Here is a 10,980-nt window from a genome sequence, read left to right as displayed (position 1 = left end):
ATCTATTCTTTTGTTTATACAATTCGTTTATGACTAGCAATTTCATATTTCATAATTTCGTTATAATCCGAATTTTCTTGATGAAATATACCGATATTTCCCACAAGTGGTATCAGAGCATAGGCCACGAAATTATTTTATATGATTTTCATAAATGGATTAAAACAAAAAAAAAAATTTGAAAAAAAATTTCGGCCGAATAAATTTTTTTTTTTTGCCGAGAGGATTTTTTTTTTTTTTGATGTTTTGTTTCCATTTTGATTTATTGATATTGTTGTTTTAATATGTTAAGATGATAATATGATAAATTTGTATATGTTTTTTTTTGGTGAAGGGTAAGTATATTAATAAAGAATAAGCTCCAACAATTACATATGCGTCCTATAGGATATAGACAACTAAGTACAAAAAAAACCGCAATCACTCTAATTTCCTACACTATCTATCCAGCCTTGGTCACTCTGCTTCAAAGTATGATGATTCCTCTTGCTCCATCGTTGCTTGATGCTATTGACAAGATTAGGAACAAGAAACTCAGGTCTAACAATCTGCCCATGTAGCCTTGCTATATTCCTAGCATGCCATATCTCATAAGTGAGGCTAACAAAGCAAGCACAAACAAACTTATGCTGCAATTTACTCCTTCCTCTACCAGAAGCATACCAATGATCAAAGGACTGCGGAGGAAAGCTAATTCTCAGTCTCTGTCGCAACACTCTGATGCACTTGGTACTGAAGTCACAATTATAGAAAAGATGGCTATGAGTTTCAGGGGCATCTGCACACAGAAAGCATGTGTCATTCTGTCCAAAACCCATTCTGATGATCCTGTCACGAGTCAAGAGCCTCTGAAGTCTGCTTGCCCAATATATAAAGGAAGTTTTAGGCAGGTTCAGGCTATTCCAGCACGCATACCTCCACTGAACTTTAGGACTTGGTGGCATTAACCATTTATAACCTCCAGCAACAGTATAGGGTTGAGAAATGTTAAGCCAAAGGTTATCAGTAAAGCATTCTTAAAAGTAGCATTAATTTGACTGATCTTCTTCCAAGACCAGCTACAGTCCTGAGGTGCAACATAGTCTTTCCAGCTCTGGTCTTTCATATAAACATGATTAACCCAACGCACCCATAAGTGATCCTTTTTTGTAGCAAGCCACCAAGTATACTTCCCTAACAAAGCTTTATTCCACAATTTAGAATTCTTTATCCCAAGTCCCCCCTCTTCTTTGGGTTTGCAACAAGTATCCCAATGCACATTAGGAGCCCTAGAATAAGAGTCTTTTCCCTCCCATAGAAAAGTCCTACAAAGAGAATCAATCCTTTTCATTACTCCATTAGGAATTAGGAAGATTGTTGCCCAATAAGAGTGCAAGGAGGTGAGGACATCATTCACTAGAACCAATCTCCCAGCATAAGAAAGATGTCTGGTACCCCAAGCACGAATCCTTGCCATGATTTTATCAGTAAGCTTGGCACAATCATTTTTGGTTAACTTTTTAGAAGAAATGGGGATACCAAGGTATTTGAATGGAAGAGTACCTCTTTTGAACCCAGATATCTGAATGATATTGTCAATGACAAACCCAGTCACACCATTAAAGTAGATATTAGTTTTGTCATTGTTGAGGCAGAGCCCAGATGAAGCTGAGAAGGTGGCAAAACCCCTCAGTATCCACATAATTGCAGCTTCAGTACCTTTACAAAAAAGAAGGAGGTCATCTTCAAAAAGCAAGTGGTTGAGCTTGATATGTCCACACATAGGGTGATATCTAAAACCATCTTGATTAGAAACCACACCCAGAATTCTTGAGAGATACTCCATACATAGGGTAAAGATTAGGGGAGAGAGGGGATCCCCTTGTCTTAACCCTCTTTTGCCTTTAAAGAAACCAAAAGAACTCCCATTAATAGCAAGGGAATAAGAAGGTGTAGTTATGCATACCATCACAAGCTTGACAAATTTTTGAGGAAATTTCATTGCTGTGAGCATTTGTTCCACAAATCCCCATTCTACAGAATCATATGCCTTCCTGAGGTTTATCTTAATGAGGCATCTGGGAGAGGCTGCCTTCCTATTATATAACCTCACCAGATCTTGGCAAATGAGCACATTATCCACAATATTTCGTCCTTTGATGAATGCTCCTTGACTACTACTAATGATGTCAGGAAGCACTTCACTTAGCCTATTGCATAGAATTTTGGCAATGCTTTTGTAGAGAATGTTACAACAGGCATTGGGTCGATATTCAAGCACAGAGACAGGATGTTTGACCTTAGGAATGAGTGTAATAGTAGTGGTATTGATTTGTTTAAGAAGTTTACCAGTAGAAAAGAAGTCCATAACTGCACTGATAACATCCTCACCAACCACCTCCCAGGCATCCTTGTAGAATTGACTTGAAAATCCATCAGGCCCAGGAGATTTTGTGGCTGGGATGGAAAAGATACTGCTTTTGATTTCCTCCCTCGACACAGGCTTAAGTAAGGTCTGCTGATGCTGTGCATTAATAATATTACCAGTTCTGACAGTAGGGAAGTGCACGGTGCTGTGCTCTTGCAAGTACCCAAGAGTGTCTCATAATAATCCAGGAAAGCATGCTCAACATCTTTGAAATTGGAGTGAAGGAGGCCATCTTTATCCTTTATTTGAAGTACTTTGTTTTGCATCTGTCTGGTATTGATTTGGGAATGAAAGAACTGGGTATGTTCATCACCTTCCTACAGCCAATTGATTTTAGCCTTTTGACTCAAGAAGCTGTGATAAGCTTTACTAAGATGCCTGTAATAAGCAGATGCTTCCTGTTCTTCAGCAAGGATGACCAGGTTAGTAGGATCACGGTTCATCCTCTCCTATAAGTTATCAAGTCTGAGTTTAGAAATGCCAACAGCTTTGTCTGTATCAGAGTATCCATGTCTGTTTAACTCTCTCAATGGCTTCTTAAGAGTTGCAGTTTTTTAACAACCTTGAACATTGCAGTACCAGTAATAGGAGCCTTCCAGTTCTCTTGTATCAGAGCTTTAAAGTTAGGGTCCTGCCCCCACATACAGAAATATCTGAAATGATGTTTTCTTTGAGGAACAACCCTTCTATAGCACAAGCAAGGATTGTGATCATACAATCTTTCAGGTAGAAAATAAGCATAGCATTCAGGGTACATTTGCATCCAGTCAGCATTTACCATGAATCTATCAAGACGAGAAAAAACCCTGGAATTAGGTTCATGCTTGTTGTTCCACGTAAAGAAAGCCCCCTGTCCCTTGACGTCTACCACTTCACAATAATCCACACATTCCCTAAAATCATAGATCTCACTCCATAAGACAGGTCTTCCTTCTCTTTCATTAAAGTTAAGTAGACTGTTGAAGTCTCCATATATACTCTAGGCTCCATTATAATTGTCCTTGATATCCTTCAAATCCCTCTATAATTCCCTCCTATCAATTTCATCATTGTGACCATACACTACAGTGAAGAGAAAACAATCACCAGAAGAAGTTTCTTCCACTCTGACAGTAATTTGTTGAGAAGACATGTGAACAAGGTTAACTGTGAAAATTGTATTGATCCAGATGATCTAGACTCTCCCTCCTTGGTGATGACTGTAGTTATGAATCCCACTCCAATGTTGACCCAAAATAGCAAGAACTCCATCATAGTCATTACCCTTTATTTTATGCTCCACTAAACCATAAAGCCCTACTTTATTTTGATGTGAAAAACGCTTAATATCTAATTGTTTATGAAGCTTATTCATACCCCTTACGTTCCAGCTACCAATATTATCCATTTTGATGATTATCTGGTGGTTCTCCCTGTCCTCCCGTCAGCTGTTTAGTAGGACTAGTGAGCACAACAGCATAGGAAGGACCTTGAGGTGCTAATGAGCCACCTATGGGTCCCCCTGTGTTGTGTTCCTGCCTCACAATTCTGGTGACAGCACTACAGGAGTACGAACTGGTGGTGGTTCCTTAGTAGTCACAGGTGCAGTAGCAGTAGTCCCCTTAGTGGCCATAGCAACAGGTTTAACCACTGGCCTCCATACTTGTGTGGTTTTAGGATTAGCTTTAGTCTTCAAAGGAGCAGGGTTAGTGGGTTTAGGCTTCCTACAGGCTCCATTACTATGTCCTATGCCATTATAGACATCACAAGTAACAGGCTTCCATTCATATTCCACTTCTACACTGACCTCCACCCCTTTTTCATCCACAAAATATATTCTCTCAGGGAACTCCTGACCAACCTCCACTTCAACCATTATCCTTGCATATCCTATCCTGGTTTTGTTCATTGTGGCTTCATCACAACGCATAAATTTCCCAACTAAAGACGCAATTTTCTCTAGACAAGATATTCCCCAGAACTTCAGTCCAAGCCCACAAAAACGAGCCCAGATAGGCACTTTTTTCACCTTCTCTTTTGCCATACTGCCATTTTCAGTCCAAGGTTTGACGACAAGGGGTTTGTTGTCAAACATTGGAAACCCTTGTTGCAGTACTAAAGATTGACATTCCATGGTAGGAAATCGTACTACAAACGCTCCAATTTGTAGATGTTTTGATTTAGTAAGAATTAAACTGAAATGTAAATGGAAATTGTTTTGACATGATGATGTTCATTTGTTTTGCTATATAGTTTTGGCATACATGATGTTAAATTATTGTTTAGAATCATGATTCATTAAGTTTAATAATGTTCAAATCAATTGTGATGAATCAAATATTCAGATAATCGATTTAATCATAATTTAGATATTGATTTAAAGAGGTTAAATTGAATCATCTAGTTTAGATCTATGTTTAAATAAACATTGATGATTATCCCAATCTTATTATAGTAGCAACATTAAACAAATTTGTTCACATAAAAGTTTTTTTTTTCGAGTATAGAAAAAAAAAATATTTTTTTTCGGATTTTTGGGCTAAATGCCGAGAGCAGAAGAAAAAAAAAACGGCTGGATGCCGAGAGCAAATAAAAAAAAAATTTTGTTTTTGTTTTTTGTTTTTGTTTTTGTTTTTGGCCAATTATTATTATACATTATATCTATAATGTATGATTGTTTGTTGTGAAAAAGTTCACAAATTGTAGATACCCAATTATTTTAAAGTGGTTTAAAATAATGTTAGATTAATTCATATTACAAGTTAATATGTATTAAAGATTGGAATTATTGTGAGTAATTGAGGAATTGTCACATAATTTTGATCATTTTAAAATAGGTGGTTTGGATAAATTACTCTACATAATTAAGGAATTATGTCTTGAATGATTAATTTATTGTTGATGCATTTTATTTAGTTGTATGAATTGTTGAATGGTTTATTTACGTATTTTTGCAATCGGTTGTAATTTTTTATTACCTAGAGTGGCCTTAGTTGATTATGTTTTCATAATGATGGAAACATAGTCTTGATGTAATTTTGAGATCTCGAATCTCCTTTGGTTTTCTTTAGTATTATGTTTTTTGAAATTAGAATGTAAATAGGTTTATTTTGTAATTTTTATTGTAATTTTGAGAAGACTAAAGATGGAGATTGGATTGCTCACTCCCGCTACATGGACCAAGATGGAACATCAAGACAAGCTTCTCGGGTCCTAGGAAGGATTCCAAAGTTGTATTTATGTTCATTTTGGTAGATAGGCCACACTAGGACATTGTTTTTGGTTTTACGTTTTTCCATTCTTATTGCTTTTCTTCGCATGATAGTTAGTGCATCATATTCCGCCTAAACCAAACCACCTACTTATATGCATGAAAATTGACTCATATAGTTTAAATGTTAGTTATCATGGATATAAAGATGTCACACTATTTTAAGCCATCATCTTAGTTTATTCATTCTCGCATGCTAGATATTAGTTCACTTAAAATGAATTAAAATAAAGTTGATGGGATCTTCCTCTAAAACTAAAATTGAGACTAGTCTTTATAGGCCAAACAACTATGAATACCTTCTTCGTCGGTAGGCATATAGGACCTTACTCTCCATATGACCCCTTCTACGTTGGGTAAGTAGTTTGTGTTGACTTATTTTACCTCAACATTATAATCCGAAGAGTTTCTCGAGATTATGATGGACTATAGATAGAATTTACAGAAATTTATCAACCAAGAATTCTAAAAGTAGAATTAGCCAAGAGGTTGGCTTATCAATTTACAGATAATTGAGTCTTGGGATCATTTATATAATTCTTGAGGGAGGTCAATTGTATTTCTCGAGAACAAGTCAAGTAATAGAACCTTTGAGCTGTCGGAGATTCCAGAACCAACAACCGAGGAACAGATGGAGGAAGTTGTTCCTCCAACTGATGATACGGTTAATATTCCTCAGGAACCTAGGAGGTCGGGCAGAGTCTCTAATCCTCCAGACAGATACATTGGTATGGTCGAGGAGAATGACGTTTTGCTCCTAGAGAGTAATGAACCCGCTACCTATAAAGGTGCCATGACCTGTTCCGACTCAAAGCTATGGCTTGAAGCCATGCAATCCGAGATGGACTCCATATATGAGAATGACGTATGGGATCTAGTTGATTTACCTAATAAGGTAAAACCTCTATAGTGCAAATGGCTTTACAAAATAAAGCATTCTGTAGACGCGCAACCAGATACCTATAAGGCACGACTAGTGGCAAAAGGTTTCACTCAAGTGCACGGATTGCATTATGATGAATTTTTTGCACCCGTAGTTATGCTGCGTTCCATTCGGATTATCTTAGCGAATGCCGCTTTTCATGACTATGAAATTTGGCAAATGGATGTGAAAACCGCCTTCTTAAACGGTTATTTGGAGGAGGAGTTGTACATGGTGCAACCCGAAGGTTTCATAGATCCTGCAAATCCTAAGAAAGTTTGCAAGCTTAAGCGTTCCATTTATGGACTTAAGCAAGCTTCTCGGAGTTGGAATCATCGTTTCGACCAGGTGATAAAAGAGTATGGTTTTACTTGATCGGTCAAGGAACCATGATTATATATCAAGTCGAGTGGGAGCAAGATTGTTTTCTTGATATTGTATGTCGATGACATACTCTTGATTGGGAATGACATTCCTCTCCTATCTTCGGTTCAAGGATGGTTGAAGAACCATTTCCAGATGAAAGATCTGGGTGAGGCACAACGCATTTTGGGAATCCGTATCTACCGAGATAGATCACAATGGACGTTATCACTAAGTCAGGAGTCTTATTTGGATAAGATTCTTGAGAGGTTCAGCATGACCAACTCCAAGAAGGGGAATCTTCCAATGACGTCTGGGATGCAGTTGAGCAAGTCTCAGTCACCCACGACGCCTGAAGGGATTGAGCGCATGAGTCGTGTTCCTTATGCATCTGCAATAGGATCAATCGTAAGAAGAGCGCTGGCTCTTCCAACGATAAACATCGTAAGAAGAGCGCTGGCTCTTCCAAATGAATCATGATCTTAAAAAATGATTTAACATCATGTATGCCTAAAACTATTCGAACGGATTCCAAGCATCCCACACATTCACGCCCCTCTGACAAACATCGTAATAAGAGTGCTGGCTCTTCCAATAGCACACCACCCAGTCCCTCACAACAGGGTACACCATCAGCTCGGGCTCCCTCCTCTTGGGCGCAAAGCTAGGAAAGTACGAGTACACCCACGCCTGCAGACAGAATAATGATTGTTTTTCACAAAGACAATAATAACAATAAAGAAATGAAGAAATAATGATCTTTCATAATTCAAAGGAAAGGTTCATACCTCCAACAGGAGCCCAGGACCAACAATGACAGGAGAAGTCCCCTTCTCCATCAGCTCCGGACGTACCATGGCCCTCATATAACGGGTGAGGACCGCAAAGCCAGGAGTAACCCAGTCCTAACGACCCAGGCTACTCAAGTCAACAAGGAAGGGAAGAAGCTTCGTCGACAGCTGTGGATAATGGCCCACCTGCGTATGCCCAGTCGATCTGTGGACAATGGCAGCGGTCTTTTGAAAGCCACGCTCGGCGGTGTAAAAATGCTTTCGACCGGATCATTTTAGATCGGTCGGTTTCGTCTCGCTAAGGGTCTTGAAACGATTAGAGATGTTCGGAGTCGCCACCAAGCATTTGTGGGATGCTTGGAACCCGTTCGAATCCACTTTATACCTCAGTCAAACGAAGCACAAAGCAGTGTTTGACATAGGTACTAAAGATAAGGAATCGTCCCTCTTTAGCATCCTATCTCTAGAATGACTCTCGTACGCCCTGGATAAGGTCGTCCACTATCCAAAGTTTCTAAGTAAGAGTTGAAGGTACGTATTGGAAAGCCCTTTAATCAGACACCCAATCCCGCCCGCGGTAGCGGCCTCTACTGATCGATCTTGGTTGGTTGAATGCAAAAGTTGGTAAAACGGTTTAAATGCATGAATGCGATCCAATAATTTAAACCTAACATGTGAGAGCTTTATAAGTCGGTTGATTTAATCCAAATATCAAGTATAATATGTCGAGTTGGATTTATGATTGATTTGCATGCAAGACAGAAATTAAACATCCATTTACCGTATTAAGTTTATGGCGCATAACGTGATCTATTTGTCTTAGTAAGGCATTTTGCAAATATGATTTTTGAATGAGCAAATTAGTCATCTGATCAGTCCTATATCCGGGTTGGCCGGAGTCGAGATCGTCCTAGACTTATGCTGGAAGAGGACAAACCCTGCATCAGGCAACCACATGAGGCGCGAGCCTGTTGGCGGTGTAAGGGGGTCTCCCCTGGTTTTGAAAATAGGAAAGAAATGGCCTGTTTAGGCGCGGGTCAGTCAATGGTTTAAGACGCATTCTGACCATTTGAAAAACGTGTATAAAACGTGTTGGAAAGTGGGTTTTTGAACCCGCTTTGGTTTGAAAGGGTCGTTTAGACCGTATTTGTGTTGATTTGAAAAACGGGACTTGAATAATCATCATTATTTTGATGATATTCGATGTCGGGTTCGACTTGACAAGCTTGACATGAATAGTTTTGAAAATAATTATGAACTAATTGTTTTAAGTTCATTTGAATATAATTAGTCAATACTCATCATCGTACTCGGGTTAAAATCCAACATGGTATGTAGAACCAAGATGACTTTGTGTTGGTGACTAATACATTTATTTTGAAAATGTAAAGAAATGATGAAAGGCTTTAAAATACCTCCAAAAATGTAAAGAAATGAAATAAAATGCTTTAAAATACCTTTTAAATGTAATTAACCAAATATTATCACCGAAACACGGATTAAACCGTCATGGTATTAGGAACCAAGGGTGAAAAATGTTTTATGGTTTAAAACTTGTAAAAATAAATAAAAGGGTTAGAAAATATTTGAAATGGTAAAAACCAATTACAAATATGAAAATAGATTAAAGAGGAAAGACGAGAACAAACACGGTTGAGTCTGACCTGGACACCCCATTGAGGCGCGACCCTCTGTGCATAACAAGGGGCTTCTGTCTCAGGCAAAACTGAGTTTTGGCTCGTCTACCCTTTGTTTTGGATCGTGTTATGCATGATTTAGCATGTTATGGTCATGAAACAAGTAAAGACATGATAAAAGAAGGATTTTTATACCCTCATACTTACATGCTTGGTTATGGCGAGAAACCGACGTAAGTGTAACAACTCGTTTGGTCGGAAAAGACTCGGTTTAAAACCGTTTTAGTTAGTAAAAAGAGTGTTTTGTTAAGATTAGTGATGGTGTAGTTGTCGAAGTGGTAGTTCAAGTGATTTAATGCACGATGACGGTACCAAACAATGTGTAAGGCTTGTATTTAGGATCGGTAGGTCGTAAATACGCGTCGGATTGTGACTTAGGAAGTCGAGTCTAGATATTTAAGGGAGAAAGAAGGGGCGGACACTCGGGTAAGTTCTCAAATGGGGGTATTTGAGGGGTATTTATAGGACGAGTGGTTGTGTGAGTTTTGAGCGACGTGGCCACCTAGGCTGCTCAAAGAGGCGCGAGCCACGTCGCGGGTCTTCGAGTTGTCCTGTCACTTTCTCACAAATGCAATCACGATTTGTTCTATCCTAGGATTTGTAGTCACATGTTTGGTGCTTGAACATTCATGAATCCGGGAAATCTTAGTATAGAAGGTTTTGAAAGGTTTGTTTTTTGTGTTTGACTCGTTGTTGGAGTCGAGATTTGAATTTTGAGTCGGTTTTTGGTCCGGTATCGGTTTTGACTCTAGTTAGTTCCTTTGCGACCCCATTGCGTGCATTAAACACTCCAGGTACTTTTGAAAATTTTTATTTTCGAAATCGTTTTAAGTTTTCCGACGTCAAGTTGCACACGAACTGTCGATCAAACGCCGCGATTCCAAAGCATGTTATAGTCCGATAATCATCGGGTGTTTATTGAAGTCTCAGCAGATATTGGGTATCTACAAAGCCCCCACTTTGACTGAGGCTTGGACAGGGCGAAAGTCAAAGTAGAGCCCCCAGGTCAATCGAAGATTACAACCTGGAGACCTAAGCGTCGTCAAGGTGGCTTGAAAGGATTCGGCCAAGGACCTGCCGTCAGGAAGGGCGACGCCAAGGCGACTCGAGGGTACGAGGCAAGGACCTATCGTCGAGAACAGTTTAGAGTCTGTCGACTATCCGTGCGGGTCATTTAAAGTCCGTTAGACTACGTACAAAGGCTCGCCAGCCATAAGAAGGAGTCATACCTGAGGCATCTTCGGATTTGTCCTCGCACATTTGCGAACAAAGGCTCGCCAGCTGTGGTGCGTACATGAGGAGGGCTCGCCAGCTGCGATGCGTAGTAAGGCTCGCCAGCCATGGGGTGTATATGAGGAGGGCTCGCCAGCCGCGATTCGTCGTAAGGCTCGTCAACCATGGGGCGTATATGAGGAGGGCTCGCCAGCTGCGATGCGTAGTAAGGCTCGTTAGCCATGGGGCGTACATGAGGAGGGCTTGCAAGCCGCGATGCGCAGTAAGGCTCGCCAGCCATGGGGTGTATATGAGGAGGGCTCTCTATCCGTGATGCG

General features: G+C 39.6%; 1 protein-coding gene across 1 annotated transcript; it reads right to left on the bottom strand.

The window, feature by feature from the left end:
• Window positions 1–425: 425 nt before the first annotated feature.
• On the bottom strand, window positions 426–944 carry LOC141631835 (uncharacterized). Its single transcript, XM_074444456.1, has one exon. It carries the CDS (start codon window positions 942–944, stop codon window positions 426–428), a length of 519 nt encoding a protein of 172 aa, XP_074300557.1.
• Between the last annotated feature and the right edge of the window lie 10,036 nt (window positions 945–10,980).

The sequence above is a fragment of the Silene latifolia genome, chromosome Y (genome assembly GCF_048544455.1).
Source record: "Silene latifolia isolate original U9 population chromosome Y, ASM4854445v1, whole genome shotgun sequence".
Lineage (NCBI taxonomy): Eukaryota > Viridiplantae > Streptophyta > Magnoliopsida > Caryophyllales > Caryophyllaceae > Silene > Silene latifolia.
This window is presented reverse-complemented; position numbering and strand designations above follow the sequence as displayed.

Coding starts and splice junctions, on each gene's coding strand:
- LOC141631835 (XM_074444456.1), bottom strand. CDS start 944: ATGCCACCAAGTCCTAAAGTTCAGTGGAGGTATGCGTGCTGGAATAGC.